The sequence below is a fragment of the Stegostoma tigrinum genome, chromosome 6 (assembly GCF_030684315.1).
Source record: "Stegostoma tigrinum isolate sSteTig4 chromosome 6, sSteTig4.hap1, whole genome shotgun sequence".
Lineage (NCBI taxonomy): Eukaryota > Metazoa > Chordata > Chondrichthyes > Orectolobiformes > Stegostomatidae > Stegostoma > Stegostoma tigrinum.
In genome coordinates this window covers 78,638,795-78,660,299 of record NC_081359.1, presented here as the reverse complement: position 1 = coordinate 78,660,299, position 21,505 = coordinate 78,638,795, and the positions used below count along the sequence as shown (strand labels likewise).

The 21,505-nt window shown below is 43.5% G+C and overlaps 1 protein-coding gene across 1 annotated transcript; it reads left to right on the top strand.

Moving 5' to 3' along the window:
- The first annotated feature begins 12,380 nt into the window (after window positions 1-12,380).
- On the top strand, window positions 12,381-20,749 carry LOC125453466 (homeobox protein CDX-1-like). Its single transcript, XM_048533105.2, has 3 exons — window positions 12,381-13,073; window positions 17,881-18,026; window positions 19,083-20,749. Exons 1-3 carry the CDS (start codon window positions 12,647-12,649, stop codon window positions 19,272-19,274), a joined length of 765 nt encoding a protein of 254 aa, XP_048389062.1. The 5' UTR covers window positions 12,381-12,646; the 3' UTR covers window positions 19,275-20,749.
- Window positions 20,750-21,505: the final 756 nt, after the last annotated feature.

Here is a 21,505-nt window from a genome sequence, read left to right as displayed (position 1 = left end):
ACTCGGTGTTTGCATACTGAGGGTCTACGCACATCTTGCTGCAGCCGCACACAAAGGGGGAGGGTGGCGTTCGGTACGCCCTTTTCCCCATTTTCCAGGTCTTTGTACATGGTGTCCCTGCGGACCCAGTCCATCCTCGACCCCCAAATGAAGTGGAAGATGGCCCGGGTGACTGCAGCGGCGCAGGCCCAGGGAATAGGCCAGGCCTGCACCACATACAACAGTACCGAAAGCCCCTCGGACCTGACAACCAGGTTCTTACCCGCGATGGAGAGGGACCGGAGCGTCCACCTGCCCAGCTTCTGCTTCAATTTGGTGATACGCTCCTGCCAAGTCTTGGTGCACGCCCCAGCTCCACCAAACCAAACACCCAGCACCTTCAGGTAGTCTGTCCTGACGGTGAAGGGGATGAAGGAGCGGTTGTCCCAGTTCCCGAAGAACATGACCTCGCTCTTACCCCTATTGACTTTGGCACCCAAGGCCAGTTCAAACTGGCCGCAGATGTCCAATAGCCTACTCACCGACTGACGATCGGTGCAGAAGACGGCAACATCGTCCATGTACAGGGAGGTCTTGACCTGAAGGCCTCCGCTGCCTGGGATAGTCACGCCCTTCAGGCTCACGTCCTTCCTGATTGATGCGGCACAGCACACAAACAAGGCAGGAGAGAGTGGGCAGCCCTGCCTGACTCCAGATCTGACAGGAAAACTGTGGATTCCCACCCGTTGATCGAGACTGTGCTAATGATGTTGGCGTAGAGCAGCCGGATCCAATTGCAGATGCCCTCCCCGAACCCCAATTTGTAAGCATGAGGGACCCTGTCGAAGGCCTTCTCCTGGTCCAGGCTGACGAGGCAGGTGTCCACCCGCCTGTCCTGCATGTAGGCGATCGTATCCCTGATGAGCACGAGACTCTCAGCTATCTTCCTGCCCGGCACAGCACAGATTTGGTCAGGGTGAATCACCGACTCCAGGACAGACCTGACCCAGTTGGCTATGACCTTGGCCAGGATTTTGTAGTCCACGTTCAATAGTGAAATGGGACGCCAATTCTTAATTTCTTCCCTCTCCCCTTCCTCTTGTAAATGAGGGTGATGATGCTCTTCCTCATGGAATTGCACATTTCCCCTGCCCGAAGTGCACTATTGTACACCTCCAGCAGGTCCTGGCCGACCAGGTCCCACAGAGCGGAATACAGCTCGACCAGTAAGCCATCGCTTCCGGGAGTCCTATTCCTCTCCAAGGACTTGAGGACTGGTCAACTCATCCAGGGATATCAGCCAGTCCAGCCACTCCCTCGTGCTGTCGTCTAAGACCTCCATGATAGACGACAGGAATGACTCAGAGGCTGTGCTGTCCGTGGGCTTCGTGTCGTACAGTCCGGCATAGAAGGATCTGCTGATCCTCAAAATGTCGGGACGAGACGACGTCACTGAGCCGTCGCCCTCCTTCAGCCAGCTAAGCATAGAGCTCTCTTTGTGCACCTTCTGAAAGAAGAAACGCGAGCACGTCTCATCCTGCTCCACGGAGCGGACTCTGGACCGGAAGATTATCCTGGAGGCCTCCGCGGCGAAGAGCGAGGCTTGCTGGCCCCTCACCTCGCGGAGGTCCTCCGTGACATCGACCCCCATCAACTGCAGAAGGAGCAGGTTCTGCACCCTTTTCTGGAGTCGCGACAGCTTTCCCCGCCTCTCTCTCGCCTTCCGAACACCCTTGAGGACAAAGAACTTCTTGATGTTCTCCTTCACCGTCTCCCACCAGTCGTCTGGAGACTTAAAGAGGGGTTTCATGGTTCTCCAACCGGCGTACTCCCTCTTAAGCTCCTTGACGTTCTCTGGGGTCAACAAAGTCGTGTTGAGCTTCCACGTCCCCTTGCCGGCTAGCTGGTCGTCCTGTAAGTGACAGTCGGCCAGCAGGAGGCAGTGGTCAGAGAAGAACACCGGCTCGACACTGGTGGACCGAGAACGCCTGTGACACAAACAGGAAGTCTATCCTTGAGCAAATAGACCCGTCTGGCCGTGACCAGGTGTACCTCCGCTGCACTCCGTCTGCAGGGGTGCTGAAGATGTCGAGCAGCTTGGCGTCCTTCACCGTGCCCATCAGGAATCTGGACGTGACGTCCAGTTGACTCCCCACACCCGCTGTCCCCGCGCCGGATCTTCCATCTGCATCAATGATGCAGTTGAAGTCTCCGCCCAGGATGACCGGCCTGGACCTAGCCAGCAGGGGTGGAAGCCGCTGCAGGACGGCCAACCGCTCACTCCGTACCGCTGGGGCGTACACGTTGATCAGCCTCAGGGGAGCATTCCTGTAGGTGACGTCAGCCACTAGGAGGCGACCCCCACCACCTCCTGAACTTGAGAGATGGTGAAGTTGTGCCCCCGCAGCAGAATAGCCAGGCCCGAGGAGCGACAGTCGTTACCCCCCGACCAGATCGAAGGCCTACAGGTCCAGGCGCCAGACCATTTCCCGTACCTGCCAAGGTGCGGTATCCCGCACTCCTGCAGAAACAGGAGGTCCGCCTTGATGGTGGTCAGGTAGGCCAACGTGGACACACATCTTGCGGTTGACTTGACACTGCGCACATTAATGCTCGCAACTCGTACCCCCATTGTGGGCAGTGACTGCAGTACCCTCCTTAAGTCCAAGGTCCAGCCCCTCTATCTGTCCCTTCATGCCCATTGCTTGGGCTAACTGCTGGATGCTCTCCGGGCTCAGCAAACCGTCTGTGCTGCCTTCCAGGTGGCATCCCCCCGTTGGGGGTACGGAGGCAGGAGAGTCCGGCTCTGGGTCAGGCTGGGGACGCGCTGTTTCCTCCTTCCCGCCTGGAAGTTCCGGGGGTCCCTCCAGTGCCCCAGCGGCACATGACTGTGTGTCGGAGGGAGCCTCAGGACGCCTCCCGTCACCTGGAAGCGGGGTGCTGCTTTCCTACTCCACTGAGATCTTTAACTTCTGCTTCGGGCGGGCCCTCTCCGAATCCCCCTCGTCAGAGGAGCACTTATAGCCCCCCTGTAGCTGCCTCTTCCCACCTGATGGTTGCGGTTCCTGAGCCCGCCGACGCACCTTCCTCCTCACTTTCCGGACCGTCGTCCACTCCCCTGGGTCGCCTGTCGCCGCCTCCGTCGACTCCGGGTTGTCGGGGGGGAGCGGAGCCTGCAGGGGCGCTTTGCTGGCCTCGGGCCCATCCTGCGGGGCTGGGCCCTCCTGCATGGCCTGGCCCTCCTGCACATTAGTGGGGTCCTTGCTGGGCCCTGGTGCCTTCCTCTCCTCCGGGGGGGCTGGCCCCGCATTGCCCCTGCTGGCGACCTGGGCGTAGGTGGTCCCCCGCTGCGGGGATGCCCTATAGAGGTGGCCCGCTTCCCTGCAATTGCAGTTTTTTTCTTTTGGGCAATCCTTTGCAAGGTGTCCCTCCTCCCTGCAGTTCCTGCAGATGGTGGCTTTGAAGTCGGCCGCCACGTGACCTGACCTACCACAGGCATGGCAGACTCTAGGTTGCCCTGCCTAGGTCAGGTAGCCCTTGCTCCCGCCGATCGCAAAGCTGGACGGTGGGTGTACGACGTTCCCATCCGCGCCCATTGTCAGTGTCACCTTGATCTGCCTCTTACTGGTCCAGATGCCAAAGTGGTCCATGATGTCAGTTAGGTCCCCTTCCACCTTCACGTACCTTCCAAGGAAGGTCAGGACATCAACTGCTGGCACATGTGGGTTGTACACGTGTACGGTCACCATACGGCTCCTCTGCGCTGGCATCACGAACAGTGGGACAGCGGTCAATACAGAGAGGGGGCCCTCACCTCCTTTCTCCTTGAAAACCTCCAGGAAGCGCTCGTAAAGCTTGGCATTCCTGAAGGTCACATCGTAAAAACCCCCTCCGGGGAAATCCTGCAGGCAGTAAATGTCCGCAGCAGCGAACCCACAACAGTCCAACAGGACCCTCTTCACGAAGAAGGTGCGGTCCACAGGAGCACCTTCATCCACCTTCTTTACGGCAACATGGATGGTGTTCCGGACCCCCTGACCTGGGGCACGAGCACTTGCCGCTGCCATCGTTGCAGGTTGGCTGCTCCCCTGAACCAGCGTTAGGCCGAAGCCAGCATTAAGATCCACCGGTTGCAAGGGTGCACAGCCAACCCGACGTCTTCCTTTCACCCCCAACACAGCGCTCTCCTCCTCTCGGTCCACAAGAGAATAGGTCTTTATTTTGTTCCAGATGTAAGCTGGTTCACTGAGCTTGAAGGTTTGTTCCCAGACGTTTCGTTACCATTCTAGGTAACATCATCAGTGAGCCTCCGACGAAGCGCTGGTGTTATGTCCCACTTTCTATTTATTAGGTTAGGTTTCCTTGGGTTGGTGATGTCATTTCCTGCATTGGTGATGTCATTTCCTGTTCTTTTTCTCAGGGGAATGGAGTACTCTAGATACATTGTAACTAGAACTTTTGAAAAACATAGTATTACTCCCAAATCATTGTATTCCCAGTCCCCTTGTGATGATAAAATGTAACAGTCAATGATGCTTTGCATCTATCTAGAAGCATTGATGGTCACAGAATATGGGTTTCTAAATACCTCTGTTCATAAGGGCATAAATATAGGAGTGGAAATCTCCCTCAGACCTCGAGTCTTCTCTTCAATTCTATAAAATAATGGTTGATCTGATTGTGACCTCAACTCCAATTTCCTACCTTCCCATTGATCCTTCACTCCCTTATAGATCAAACATCTGTCAACATGGAACATAGAACAGTACAGTACAGTACAGGCCCTTTGTCCCACGATGTTGTGCCAAACTTTTACCCTAAACCTAAGGTCTATCTAACCTCCACCCCTGCCATATACTGTCATCCGTATATCTATCTAATTAGCCACTAAAATGCCCCTGATGAGGCCCACTCCACTACCCTGTCCGCAATGTATTCCATGACCCAACCACTCCCTGTGCAAACATAGCCTTTCTTTTAAAAGTTTTTTTTAAAATTCACTCACAGGATGAGTCTATTGCTGATTAGGCCAGAATATATTCCCACCCATAATTGCCTAGAGGGCAGTTAAGAGTCAGTCACATTGCTGAGGGTCTGAAATCACATGTAGGCAAACCAGGTAAGGATGGCAGTTTCCTTCTCTAAAGGACATTAGTGAACCAGATAGGTTTTTCCAACAATCAACATTGGATTCAGAGTCATCATTAGACTCTTAATTACAGAATTTCATTGAATTAAAATTCCACCTCTGCCATGGTGGGATTCAAACCCGGAAATCCCCAGAAAAATACCGGGGCCTCTGGATTAACAGCCCAATGATAATATGGATGTTTCAATAAATTCACCTTTAATTCTTCAAAACTCCATTGAGTACAGCTTTCTCTGAACTGCCTGCGATGCAAGTAAATAAACAAACAATGCAAAGCATGCAATGCTCTCGATGAGATTTCAAGAATATCCCACATAGTAATGTTCCTAATCACTTACTATACCTGCATGTTACATTTTGAGATGCCTCTTCATTTCAGTGCTCAGTAGTCTTTCCCCATTTAAATAAAGTAACATTTTACTATTTTAATTCAAGTAGATTCAATCACCTACTTCCACATGTGCCAAATTTTCATATACTCAGTCAACCTATTTTCTCCCATTTGACAGCATCCTCAATTTCCATGATGAGACATTGATAGTTTATACTTCCCATAGATTTTTTTCTCAATGAGCTATATTTTCATTGAGGTTTATGAAATATTTCCTTAAATATCTGCCACTGCTTTTCTATGATTGTACTTATAACTGATTTTGTCTGTCTATATTAGGCATCTCTGTCTTCCTATCTTTGTAATTGGCTGCACTTAAGATAGGCCATTAGTTTTAGACCCAAGTTTCTCACCCACAAACCAACTATAAAATCGCTCATGTTATGATCATTTTTGTCTTGTGGATCATTTGCTGTGAGATCATGAGTTAATTCTGACTTGTTAAGCATTATTGTGTTGAAGATGTTTTGAAAATATTATTTCCATAGTCTGTTGTTACAAGAAAATGCTCAGATTCACTCTGTGAAATCATTTTCAAGGCTTCCACTGTCAATTTGATTTGTCCAATCAAAATGAAGATTGAAATCACCTACAATAATTACAGCAATTTCTTACAAGTGTCCACTATTTCCTATTGTATTCTGTACAGTATCATAGAGCTACTGTTAGTAGGCCTATAAGCTTTTCCCACATCTTTCTAGTATTATTTCTATTACCACTCAAACTGATTCTATCTCTTGATCTTCCAAGCCAAGATCATTTTCCACTACTACACTGAATTCATCCTTTAATTACAGAGCGACCCCAACTCCTCCATCTTTATCTCTCTCCTTTCAATATGTCAAAGGCTCTTGAATTTTCAGTCCCAGCTTAAGTCACTTTGCACACATATATCTTTCATAGCTATTATATCATGCTAAATTCTTTCTACTTGTTACACCAATTCATCTATCTTGTTCTGAATGCTCCATACATCCAGATAAAGAGCATTAAATTCTGCTTTCTCACAATTTTTGTCTTTCACTGACCCTTCAATCCATCCTCACAACTGAAGGTTCTATCTGTGGAAATATTCTTGTTAATTGCTTTTGTAAGTTGTTCAATAAATTCACACTCTTCCTATCGTCTGATGCCCAGAACTGTACACAGTTCTCCAGCTGAGGTCCAACATCTCAGCATCACCTTTGTGTTCTTGTATTCACTATAGATAAAGCCCAGGACACCATATGCTTACTTACTGCTCTCTTGACCTGCCCTATCTATTAAATGATCTGTGCACATATACGAACAGATCCCTCTGCTCCTGACCACACTTTAGAATTGTTCCCCACGTTATATTGTATGTCTATTTCCTCTTACCAAAATGCACCATCCCACTCTTCCAGGCATTGAACTTCATCCATAGGAGATAATGGAAACTGCAGATGCTGGAGAATCCTTGATAACAAAGTGTGGACCCTTCATCAGAAAGGGTCTAGGCCCAAAACGTCAGCTTTCTGTGCTCCTGAGATGTTGCTTGGTCTGCTGTGTTCATCCAGCTCCACACTTTGTTATCATTGAACTTCGTCGGACGCTTATCCAACCATTCCACCAACTTGTCCCCATAACCGTACCAACATTGTTTCCGTGTCCTTTCTGAAGTACTGCAGTATCTTCCTCACATTGTACACTGCTTCCAAGTTTGGTATCATCCATCAACATTGAAACTGCACGCATTCACCAAGGTCTAGTACATTAATATATACAAGAAATCTCGAGGTTCCCAATATGCAACCATCGGGAACTCGACTGTAAACTTTCTTCTAGCTTGAAAAATATCTGCTGACCTTCCTCTCCGTTCCCTATCACTCAACTAATTTTGAATCTACAAATTGTTGCTGGCCCTTTTATTCCATGACCAATGACTTCCCTGACAAGTCTGCTGTGTAGTACTCAGTTGATATTGTATCCATGTTGCTTGCTAATATACTGCTTGTCCCGTGAGCTATAACATTTCTCACGATTCTGTTATGTAGCGTTATATTAACTGCTACTACTACACTGAATTCAAGGAAGTCAGGGTACTCCATATCGACGGCATTTCCCTCATCGACCCTTTCTGTTACTCTTCCAAAACTTCCAGAACATTAGTCAGACAGAATTTCCCCTTTGAAAATCTGTGCTGGCCCTTCCAAACCATCACACTTAAGAAACCTGAAACCAAGCACCGGGGATTGACACTGCCAGCTGCAGAGAACATTATTCGTTTCTTGCCTCCACTCAATCACTACATTCATTTTTCCGTCCTCTGGCTTGAATGGCCTCCTCTATTAAGATGCCGTGGTCAGTTTTTTCTCATCTGGCTTTCAGCCCCTGCTCTTGGCCACACAGGCTGAAAAACCTCAAACTTCTGGGACATGTACAAGGAGTCCCGATAACTGCCTCGTTCATGATCACACCGTCCTGTCCTTGACGAAAAATCAAACCTGAAGAACTTAATTTAAGGGATGTGACTGCCTCCTGAAACGAGTGCCCAACTAACTTTCAACCTCCTTCGTGCACCACAATGTCCAAAGCTCAGACTCCAGATCATCTTCTCTGCTCCTCGAGCGGCAGACACATCCTGCGGATATGGTTTCTTTCTGCACCCCTCACCTTCCATATGCGTAACTTGACATCTTTATTGCATTTGTTTAACTAACAAAGATATCAAATTTTGAAATAGTAATACTGATTATTTGTAATTACATTAGTTAGTTAAGTGGCGAGTCTCTGTCTCCCGGGGCTTGGTTTGAGCCCAGTTCAGAGAGAAAGCCGCGACATTAACCGACTAGTTACCTATCTGCAGACCTAATGAATGCCTGTCGACCCTGCTGTGAGAGGTTACTGTCTCTCAGGTCCTGTCTCAGATCGCTCTGTCTCTGTAGACAAAGACCAGAGCAGCACCTTTCCCTGATCAAATTCTTGGGTTGAGTACTCTGTCAAAACAATTTGCCTCAAAGTTCGATCTCCGTGTGTTAGTTGCTCACTTCTCCTAGCTTTTAAATATTTGGAAATTATTAAGGGTTGAGAAACTTTTAAAAATTGCTTTTTGGGGTTTCCACTTACTCTTGCAAAGGAAATTACACCACCCAGACCGAGCTGGGAGAGATCCAGATCCCAGGCTGAGCAGAACCGAGCTGGGTTAACCAACCTCGCTGCTGGCCAGAGATCCGGGTTCAGTGAGCTAAATGCTGCTTACAAGAACACATTCCACTTCCCGTTTGTGACCTGTGTCAGGATCAATGACGGGCAAAGCAGAATGCAGCAGCTCAGCAACTGGATCGTCAAAAGCCCGGAGCAGGAGTTTCAGATCAGTGTTAAAGAGGTTCTAAAAATCTGCCAGCTCCGATTTATAGTTATTATCGGTCCAACGGCCCCCATCACCAAGCTTTCGCGACAACCGCTGTCACAGAGGTTCAGAACAGTCAATACGAAGAATCCATTGCTGTGGAGTATCATCTGCGCATCAAATCTGTAAAGCATCTTAAGAATGTAACATCTCAAATTGATTAAATCACCGTGGGAAGGCAAAAAATGGAGCTGACCAGGATTCGCTCTTTTTTTCTCATTTTATTAATTAAGGAGGACACGCATCTGCACATTAACTTCAATGCTTCCCAATGTTAGAAATGTCGTTGTATTTGTGTGGATGGTTATTTACTAAAAGTAACATCCCTCCATCCCCGTAAAGGTCTTTGGATCTGATCGCATGGTGAAATGTGACAAGATTCCCGGCAATAATGAGAATTTGATTCAAACAGTCAAATCAATCCGACACCAGACGTACTCATTCTGAGCAACACGGCTGGAACCTTTTTATTAGAATTTTATAATGAGAAAAACTAATTTTGTGCATTGTTTAGACAGAATATTCTGCAATGGGTAAAACCGCACAGAGCATAGTCACGTTAGTCTAACAAATTAGCCGTAATCATAACTCCTCAGATTCGTGGTGGTCATTTATCAGTCTGAGATTACAGGATCTGAGAGCTGTTCAAGTCAACTCGGAGCTAGCATTTATGAAGCACACTCATGTAATATAATTCAAATGACAACAACTTTTTGTCAGTTTTATCACTGTTTCAAATTGCATTTTGACTTTACTGCTCCATCAAATTCACATAGGGGTTGACTTAAAATTAGCCATTAACATGGGATCGACTTCGACTGCCAGAAGTCAGAAGCTAGAACTCCAACTTGGTTAAAGTTTTCCATAAAAAGAGCAGTTCAGAAAATTAGTCTGTTGCTCGGACTCAGAAACTGAAGACAATGAAATTACAAAGAAACAATGCTCGCGGAGATATTAACGCTTAAAGTTCCTCGAGGAACTATTCATGTCGCAGTAAATAAGCATTCGCGTCTCCAGAGTTATTTCTAAAACGCTTTTGAAAGGTTCCTGTTCCGGTGAGGGAACTAAAGTACTAATATGATTTCAAACATTACAATATCAGAGCCAGAACTTTATCTACTGCGTGGGTTCCCAAAATGTTGTACCCGCTGAGACAAAGGCGGTAACACTTCACAAACTGCACCAGAAACTAAAATACTTTTTCAATTGCAACAGGTTAGAAAACGGCTATATATAGAAAAGGGGAAGATAAGTTGTAGTCGTAACTAGCCTCTGTTTTGCCCCTTGCAGTGTTCCACTCAAGGTTTGAAAATATTAACGTAATATTACCATACAATACAAACCATGGATAAACATGTCAGGTACAACTCTTGGATTATCAGGTTTTATATATTCAAAAGTGATAGTTTGCAACATAATCGATTTACCAATATAGTCGAGAATATAAAATTAATAGCTCCCCTTTCTGTGATAATGTAGCGATGTTATAAAATTGATACATATTTTATTCGGTTTTCCTTGCGTTGTCACAATTGAATTGCAATAATTGAGAAACGACCAACTTGCAGTATAGCCACTGAACGATTAATTAGTGTTTTTTTTGTTCCAGAAGTACCCCATCATCAATTTGCTTAGATGCTGCTCGCCGAGACTAGTAACACAATGCATGAAGAAAGAAGATGCATTACTAAAATACTTGTCCACAACGGTTCAGACCCTAACCCAATGCGTCGGTTTACCAATGGCCATCTGATTGGACAGATCGGCGTAAAAACAAAAATAAGTTGTAAAGTTTTCAAATTTGGAAACTATTTACGTATATTTAAACGCAACCGTTAAGTATCACGATGTTATTTTTTTTCAAAAAATAGAATCAATTGTAGACATAACGTTTGTAGAAATGTGTCTAGTAGTTTGGCGCGAGTCAATTACAAAATCTCTTCTATTTCGAGACTTCAATATATTCTTAGAGTTTCCGGGGCAATGTTTCTATAAGTTCTAGGTTTTTCGTTGGTAGTAAAACACTCCTTGTCCAGTCATTAGCTTAATATATGCACATTCTGCTTTTCGATTCAAATTGGGGCGTATAATCTAAAGTGTTGGAAATAATACAGTCACAAGCGAAATCAAACCGGAAAATCAACTAAGCGCGAAACCCGATTTATGGAAACGTATTGATCAACATTCGACTGATATTGTCTCTTATGAAATGTGCGCATGCTTTCTGTTCACATTCTCGCTACTATTTCCAACATCAACAGCAGTTCTGACCCGTGTCCGAGGACTTTTTTTATTATTTTATCAGTTTATTGTGATCTTTTATAAAATAATAGGGAGTGAAAGTAAAGTTGTCTTTTCCCTAGGATGTCGGTTTCAAAACTGGGGGGCATATTTTTAAGGTGAGAAGAGGCAGATTTTAAAAAAAGAGGGTGGTTCGCGTGTGGAATAAGCTTCCTGAGGAAGTGGTGGATACGGGTGCAGTTGCAACGCTTAAAAGATATTTGCATAAGTGCATGAATGGGAAAGGTTTGGAAGGATCTTGGCCAGAACCAGTCAGGTGGGACTAGTTTACTTTCGGATGACGGCCGGCATGCGCTGATTAGACCGAAGGGTCTGTTTCCGAGCTATGTGACTCGACGACAGATTTTTTTTTCGATAAAATTCGTTCTGTTTCTATTAATTCTATTTCAGTTAGGTAAATTGTGATTGTCAAACTTCTCCTTAATAGAACCACGGGTCCTGAGCAATCCATAAAGAAATAAGACACTTCAATCCGCTGTTTCCTTGTGAACCTAATTTATTTCACTCAATTACGCCTTTACCATTTGCGAATAATAATTGTTACAGCTACAAGTTCTTCCACTTTCTTGTTCTACAAAACGGGGTGAACACAAATCAATGCATTTACCGACTCTTTGACTGAACATTCATCATAATCGGCTTTCTTTAAAAAAATCCTTTGTGATGAGTTTTACTTTATGATGACAGCTCAGTAAGCCCTGAAATGTCAGATCACAAACGACTCCCTAGTGAGGTTTCGAGATTATTTCGCTTTCCAAAGAGAGAAACGTATTTTTTTTTGGCATTTGAGTCTTATTTTGGCTCTCCATTGCCCCACGTTATATATACTGTATACGCGCATTATATATAATGCAGCTGACCATGCTCCTAATTAGCTCTCACTGCATTTGTGTGAAGTATTCCAGCCGATTTTATCAAGAGACTAGTTATTAGCTCTCTCTCTCTCTTTGATTCTGTACCTCAGATGTATTTTAAAATGAATTCTTAATAGATTCACGATCTGCCATCTTTTGAACCTTGTGTGACTGGTCCCTTCCAAGATTCCTGTCTGAGTCACTGTGCAGAGCCAGTTAAACCTTCCAAAGCATTAAAAAAAACTTTCTGGAGGTGATTAATGATTTTGGTATCAGGAGCGTTGAGGTTAAAGTGCGGAAGGTTGGAATGGAAGGCGAGAGCTTCTCAAACAATACTTGGTTGAATATGCAGCTCTTGAGCGAGTCGCTCCGGTCGCCTTATCTTTTTAAATGCAAATCTTTGGCTGTACGAGTTAGTTGACGTCACCTGCCTTTAGTTTGCCATTACTAATAGAAGCTTGTAAACAATCGTTAATCATGTGGGACACGGGCGGATTGCCCTGATCTCCTTTGGAGAGACACTGCTATAGGCAAACCAGGAAAAAAAAGGGAATAATCTGGATTTCTCCAAAACAGCATGCCGATTGCGCCCTATCGCCAACATGTACGTGAGCTATCTTTTGGATAAAGACATGAGCATGTACTCAGGGTCCGTCCGACATTCTGGCATCAACCTTGGCGCACAGAATTTTGTCAACCCGCCACAGTACCCGGACTATGCCGGCTATCATGTCCCCGGGGTCAACTTGGACAATCACCCGCAATCTTCCGGATCCTGGCCTTCTCCCTACGGCCCTTCCCGTGAGGACTGGGGTGCTTACGCTGCGCCTGCGAACACGGTCCATGCCCTCAATACTTCGCCAGGGACTCTGTCTTACAGCCCTGCAGATTATAATTCGGTTCAGACCTCGGGAGCTGCCTCCATGCAGCCTTTAAACAATAACCTTCTGGAACAACCTTCTCCCAACAGCCAAAGGCGCAATCCTTACCAATGGATGAGGAAACCAAATCAACAGCTATCAGCTACTGGTAAGACGGTGTTTCATGTCCGGACACTTCCAGGCAGAATGTAAAGGATAGATTTATGAAGTACTCCCTTTTGGCATTACTGCCAAAGTCCTTTCACCCTCGCCTGTAGTAGAACCGTGCGAAAAAGCAGAATTCTGCTCGACACGTTTCCTAAGGGCATTCGCCTCACTTACTCTTGGTGTTAAGGTGCATTGCTTTCTTAAGCTGCCGATTACTTATTTGTGAAGACTAGCCAGCTCCTTAAACAAATGGGATTGATATTTTCTCTAGATTTGTCACTGTATTTCCATTGTTTTTAACGTAAATTTATAAATAGAATGTGAAGAAAGTTAGTCTGATCATCCCCTCCACTTATCGCAGCGCGAGGGCACATTCTAGAAAAAAAATGTTTGTAGTAATTCCACTTCCGCAACCCAACCTCATTTCGAGAAATTGATCGCATTTTTTGTTTATAAACTGGCTTTAAACTCAGAATCACTGTGGATAAATATTAGTGGCGTCGGTTTTCACACCTTGAATGGAATCTTTATCAATTAGTTTCAGTTAAATACTCTATAAGAGTAGACAATCTGTCCCCGGTTTGAAGTTTTTTTGAATTAAATTTTCGGTTTCTTAAACGCAGCCTTTCCTCTTACCTCTAAGGGGACACCCAGCAGAACTGCAAAGGTTGATGTAGAGAGTCAATACACCAATTTGTGTTAGCCATCTATTTACTGTATGTCAAACTCCCTGTCAAACTGTCAGGAAATTCCGTTTAAACGCTAATAAATGAGGAGGTGATGCCTTGTCAGAATGCTTTCCATAATACTATCTAAAGAAAAGCTCTATGTATGCAGGTTAGCAGCATTTATTATAGTCGGTGCTTTCTCATGTGGACACTGGCTATAACAAGCCGACGTAATAGCATCATTATTAATGTATAAATGAATGGCAGTAAATTTGTAAAGCGGTTGTGTGGCTGCTATTGCTTCTGCTTTTTTTCGCCTCAATGTATTCATTAACATCCTGATAAGACCCTTAAAATGTAGAGTGATACTTTAATTGCAATAATTCCCAACCTTGTTATCGACATTCGAAGATTTTATAACCAATTTCGGCCATATAAATCAGTGAGCAATGTCGTCTGACAATTGTTTCTGTGTCATTAAGCAAATATTTTTATTAGTACCCGCTATTTTCCAAGGATTAAATCATTATATACCTTTATGAATAACCGATTTGAAACCAAGTTACCATTCGCATACTGTAACTTAGAACGGCTGTCTCCATTCACCTCATTCAGAATTGGCAAAATACAGTTCTTCCATCTTCTCAATGAGCATTAACTTTCACAATGTATTGTTTTATTCATCCCGGTTTGTCTGCAGGAATATAATTGATGATTTCTTTATTAACTATAACTTCATTTCTTAACTTCAAGCAGCATTCCAAGGTCTCTTACAGTTATCCAGCTTTGGAATGGACATCTGTACTTGGCTAACATTTGAAACCGTGAATTTAAAACGGGCTTTTGAGAAAGGTTGATTGAAGGTCTATGTTTCCTGCATGTAGTAATTTTTCTGAGCACTATTTTTGACGGCTAGAAGTTAACACGTCAGTTGCAACGACGTGAAAGTGCACTTATGATTTGCAATGTCTACAGCCTTGCTGGTCGAATGAAAGATAATACTGTCGGTTAAGGTCCTGTCTTAGTCAAGCTGAAATGCGAAGAGGCAGCAAGCCCAGGCACCGGTCTCCGTTGTAATGTAGATTGGTTTTAGCCTGAAGATTTGCACGGAGCTCAGATTCCTTTATTTATTTGATTTCCCTTTCTTCAAACTGCTGGTTGGTCTAAGTGTCAGAAGCTTTCAGAATTGAGTACTTTGATATCCACCTTCTTCTGTCGGCCAGCTCCAGCTTATTGTTCTGATCCCCTGCTGGAAAACGGTGACAAGTTTCGCAGCAAATAAAGAACTTTGACATTTCTGCATGATCCCATTTAGTTCCCAGGCCATTACGGAATAATAAATATTATTCATTTGACTAACGAAGTGTTTATACGTGGCATATATTTATCTCAATTAGCACTTAAAACATAAAGTTTCTGTGAATTCATGACACAAAATCCATTCAAATCAATTTCACTTTCTTGTCCATACAGAAATTCATTTCGGGTACGCTGTTTGTTAGTTTAAAAACATGCATATAATTGACTTAAAACATATATACACAGGAGTGTACGTACGTACACAGGAGTGTTTTTTAAAGGAAAACTTATCATAGGAATGTAGTTTAAATGTATTAGAATTACTCCAATGCAATATTCAGCAAGAATATATCGTCATCCCTTCGTTAAACAATTAAGTTTCAAGTATGTGAGTCTTCTAAATTCATTTTAAAAACTTTAAAATAAATAAGCACAGCTCACTACTGACATGCGGAAACATTAGGAGCTTCACCTGTAAATGCCACAGTCGTTTAGTATCTTCAATTTGCGTAGTAACTAGTTAAAATAAATTGCAGAAAGCAAATCGAAAAATAAGACCTTTTTTACTCTAAGTAAATATCCACATTAAACTCGACATTATCTCTTTCGTAAAAAGCTTTTTTGTTTAACTTGATAAATTAGAAAGTTTATATAGAATTGAATTTCGGGTAAGCGCGAATAAAAATAGAATTAAGAACGTGACCTTGTTCCCAATGGGTTTGCTGACCCTTCCATTTCACATCCAGTGATTATTTGTGTAATTCTTGCCTCACGAGATAAGCCGTGTGTTTTTAGAAGATTAATGTGTCTTTTTAAAAGTGCATTTGTCAGATGATTTTTTTTGCATTCTAGAAATGCCCTTTTGCGCGTCCCCGCCCCAAATCCAACCTTTGTCTTTGAAGCAGTTCCCCATTGAAATTCTTCAGCATTCTTCAGGAATGGGGTTTTAAATGTAAATGTGCCGAGGCCTGTGATGAAAGGCTTTGCCGCCATTTGTTCGAGTGGCAATTCAAACAGAATGAGGTTGTTATTCCATCACTGAAAAATTCTCTTTGATAAGATCGCCTTGTACTGCATTGTTTGAGCCATGTTCCGCTTGAAACAGCTGTATACAGCTTCCCCGGATCGGACATGTTTCCTCGCGGGGTGCTTTTGTTGCGGTTTGCAATGAATTACCTGAACAAAGTCAGCCTGCCGGCGTAGGTCGCTTAACCGCAGAGAAAAACAAATGTGAAGGACTGCGTCCCAACCGAAGCGAAAACGGGGGAGAAAGAAGGAGCGGAATGATTTTTAATTCACCAACACAACCCCTGCATCAATATAGTCCTTTAGGTGAACTATACAGCTGCAGCTACACCTGTCGGTCTGCTGTCCCCTCGGGGATGATGAACTATTACCTAAAACCTGCCTTTAGCTCTCAGGCGGGTCTCATTTTTACTTGCTTCCTCTTTTTTCGGGGATGGTGAACATTCCCCAAATACTCACATGTCACATTTCCGGCGTGCTATGTGTTACTTATTCAGTTAGTTTAATGGTCCTTCATTTTTCCTGGACAATTTTGACCAGCACGCATTCAAGCTAATGTTTGGCCCATCAAATACCGTCAGCAAACCAGCTTTGACACTCGTTTGGAAGCTTGTAGACAGGTCCAACGTTTAATATAGCTGTTACTCCATAACCGGGTCCTCAGCAACTGCAAAACACATACGGGATTCATACTTTCTTTCCCCACAGATTCATTACTGATTAACACAAACGATTCCGGATTCTAAATCTGAAGCGGGGCTTTGTGCGGCGTTTGTAAAAGATCATTGAGGTATTCGGAGAAACGAAGTCAACCTCGTTTTGTGACTTTGGTTAATAACTTTCTCTCAGAATCTTTCGCCATTTGAAGCTTAATGTTCAGCCGCTGTGCTCTTGCTTGTATAACAGGGGCATAACATGGTAGAGGTGTCCAACAAGTGACATTAGAAATCGAGGCCGGAAGCTGTAAGAGGTGATTTGAACGTTTGTGTCTAATCAGAAATGTGAGAAACCGAATTCCGATCTGGGTTTGCCCGAGGATGAGGCGGGTGCGGTTTGTTTTGCAATTTGACTGATTTTTCGAAGTTATCATTTCAACACGGTCCGCAATTTGTGCGTGCAAGGAATTCTTCACAATATTCAATGATGGAAAGTCTGGGCAGCAGTAGATGGTGAAGAACAGAGTTGTGTAAAGAGGTGTTGGAAGGTGGCAATGGATTTATAATGCAAAGTGCCCAACAAAACCGGAGAGCCACATTCGGATATATCTCGCTGCTGGAGGAGGGACGACTTTACAGCACTGTATGTTAAACACGGCCGGCTGCTGCATTTGTGTCCTGCTTCAACATTTAAGTTCAGCTATCGATTGACCTCTAGTAACCTGTTATTCTAATACGCAGCGGGTACTTTTCCTCTTGTGTATGTTGAGCCCTCCAAATCAATCGTCTTTACATGCAGTGAATTCAGGCTTACATCGGCGAAACAAATAATATCTATCCACTGGAGAAATCTACAAGTGTTTCCTAATGAACGGACTCAGTATTACAGATGTGCATCAATAACTGCGATAATTTGTTTCCAGATCAACTCGGAAACTAGTCATCACAAGAAGCAAAATCACTGCAGGTTGAATAATATTTATCAGATGCTTAAGAGAGTTTTGAATGGTGGACAAGCTGAAAGGCCTACTCCAGCTCTGTTCAATTTTATGCCTCCAAAATGTTCACTTGTTTCACTAATCCGAGAGAATCAGCATCACAATAATGTAGAGTTTACTTAACTTATTTTTAATTATATGGGTTTCCACACCTTCTGCAGATAAAACAAGAACAAAGGACAAATATCGGGTGGTGTACACGGATCACCAGAGACTGGAGCTCGAGAAGGAGTTTCATTACAGTCGCTACATCACGATTCGGCGCAAAGCGGAACTGGCAGCTAACCTGGGGCTTTCTGAGAGGCAGGTCAGTCACAGCAGCGAACACTCTCCGACAATCGGAGTTCCCACTTCGGCGCCATCACGGCACAGTCAGAGCGCCTCGCATATTTCATTCTCAGTCATTTCTGAACCCATTTCCTCTCCAAGTCTGATTGAGAGGATGCATTAACTCGTAAACCCGTTTGAAAATTACATTTGACAATGTAACTCAATCCAATGTGTTCAGTGATGAATATGAAGTCTGAATCTCAGGGGAATATGCTATAATCTCTTGTAAATCTTGAGAGGTTATTGAATAATCATTAATGTAGGAGGTAAAAGCCGGGGTATTTCATTTCTATCTGGATCGGCTACTATTTGCGATTTTGCACCACACCGGAACTATAAGATTAGGAACATTAAAAAACAAGGACAGTATTTAAGCTTGGATTGATCATGGTTTGTCGTGACCAATAAATCTGGCTGAGTTATCATTTATCGTTTCATAATTGTTATACCAAAAACAGCTAATTTGGTAAATTTTAAAAAATCTTCGCAAATTTAACTTAGAGCAGCTGACGATACAAATAGAAAGTTTAATTAAATCACTATCCCATATAATCTAGCCATTTTTAGTACCTCCAATTCCCATTAGATATTTCAACCTAGGCTTATGAATGTAATACCTCGTATTTCCAGCGGTGTTATGTACATTTCTTATTTAGATGTCCCCCCGAGGTGGCTAGTTTCTTTCAGCAAGTGCGAACACTGCTGTGCCTATCGAAATACATTCATTGCCAGGAGCTAAAGATAATATTATTCGCAGGTTGAGTTACAATAAAATCGTTCAATGGAAGTTTGTTGTTTTTCGAACAAGAACTGCGTCCTAAAAAGCGACGCCATTATACAGATTTATAATTTGCATTGTTTTACAGCGCTGTTCAAGTTTTTCACATTGATTTAATTTTATTTTGTAATTTATTCAGTCTAAATATCCCAATCCGTACACGTGTCCCTCCGGGACCTGACAGCCTCTGCACATAATTTTAATTATAATGAGTTGATACTATTGTTCAAGTTATTTTTCGTTCGTTGTTTTCAGGTAAAAATCTGGTTTCAGAACAGAAGAGCAAAAGAGAGGAAGCTGACGAAAAAGAAGTTGCAACAGCAGTCCCAGCAGGGGTCGTCCCAGCTGAGCCCAGCGCATCCCGGGACAGCCGCTTCTCTTTCGGTTACTAACGGCGGAATACTGGCTGCCAACGGCGGCGTATTATCTGGAACAGTGTCTCAGTGACCATTCTTCAGATTTTCAGAGAGAGAGGGTGGCGGGGTGGGGTGGGGAGAAAGTGAGAACCCGCACCTCCATGTACCAGGAGCTCCAGAGCATCAGTGCCCAAAAAGACAGCACTCCAGGGATACATTGGACTTTTTATATCTGGCATTGTTTGGACATTTCGTTGCAGACTTGAATAAGCAGCTATGAGATTTCATCGTTAAAGAGCACTGAGGATCTGCCACTGGCATAACGACAATGTGAACCGACTGTAACTTGGATTTTCTGTTCTGTTTTCCGGTTGTAAAACATTGACACGTTCTGTTTAATATAGTTGTCAACTGGGTTGTTGAGTATCAGAAATACAATCAGTTGCATTTCGACATTTCAAATGTGAACTTCGTCCCTGTTCAGAAATGCTCCTGAGTTGGATTGTACTTATTTTAATTACTTTTCTCAGCTTTGGATGTATATAAATTGGTATTTCCTCCTTTAAAGATACTTTTGTAAATCTAATGCGCTAGTTGTAAACAAACCAGTTTATTACATTGTAGATTTGAAAGTTTGAATTCTGAATCAGACATTTGATTTTATTTACCAGATGTTGATTGTAATTTTACAGTACACTTTTATTCCGCGTGGGGAGGGGAGGCAAGGGTGACTCATTCTTGTTGCTCTGGGGCATTGATGGTAGTAAATCATCCATTTTGGTTGCATTTGGAAAGAGAGGAAAGCACTTTCACAGAAGTTAATGGATTGGTTTTACAATAGCCAGATCACCGACAATTGCTTAACGATTTGCTAATGCTTTATATGTGTACTGCACAAGGGCATCCATAATTTGGAACCATTTTGAAGATTGCAGTTATAATGTCCTGGCACTTAGTGTATGTAGAATGTGGGCGCCTTCATACAAACTGCCATACGAATTGGTAGCATTATACTCCAATCTCAATTGTAACTAAACGCAAAAGGTTACGATGGCAGTACCTTTGTCCACAACATGCGAAAATGAGATTAACTCGTGTTTCTTTTGTTTTTGTTCAAAAATAATTTAATAATACGCATTTAGGCAAGATTTAATTTAATATAAACTGACTCTTTAGCCATGAAACCAACTGAGATGAGAGAGTCCGCTGATTGCTTGCAAGAGTAGAATAGGCCACATTATCACATTGTTCAGTGTACTGGAAAACGTACTTTGATACTTCCTACATACTATGGAATAAATACAGCTAGATAATTGATCTTATTGCCGATGAGTTGACTGGCGTTGCTATGCGTTGCTGTGAAACGGCAAACCATAAACTGTGTTTGGTGGCGAAGCTGAGCAGAAGAGTTGTTTGTACAATGGATGCAGGGCAAAAGTCAGCATTGTTCTGGTGGGGGAAGATTACAAGTTTGCAAAGTGTAACACTGCAAAATCTGCGCCACTGAAGCTTGCACACTTTCATCAGAAGAAATCCAACTTCAAATACAAAGCGCCACGGTAATTTTCCAGTAAGACGCTTCCCTCACTCAAAGGGAGCTTCCATATTAATTTGGAAGAAAGAAAATGCCAGCATTCAATCATGGCATAGAATAATCACACGGCGCAACCTTGAATATATAATGACCAGTTTAATAACTTGGAGTTAAACGATTTACCCAAAATCATGTTTCTAGGCGAATATTTTCTAAAATGAGTTTTTGCTCCTTTCAAATAACCTCGAGAAACACGGGAAAAATCAGAAGTTTAAAACAAATTCACTGTGCATCTTTCTAGACGGATCGCCGAATTTCATTGGCTTCTTCAGGAACTTGTCATGGTTCAGTATTCACGAGTTCATCGCGAGATTTATGGTCAAACCCATTTTTCATCAAGTTTAGACTTAAACATCATAACATCGTCACCATATAACTTTGCAGAAGTTGTGTTTTTTTCTTTCAAGTTAAATACCGTGAGATGAATAAATCGATTCATACGTCCAGACATCAGGCTAGTGAATAGGTAATTACTTTCAATGTCCAGTCAACGTGGTCGTACAATGCTATTTGCTGTCAGGACAGTAGCATATATACAGCTGCACGGGGTATCATAGGAGATTGCTTTCTATGTTTAGTGTTGATGTTTGTGAGTTAATTCAAGGATAAAGCAGTATGTGAAACTTTGGCATCTTTGATAAAATCTGATTTAACGACCTGTTTACTGCCGCAATGTCTCGGGCCCTACCTCATAAGGTTGAACAATGGACACAGTGTGACGGACAAGT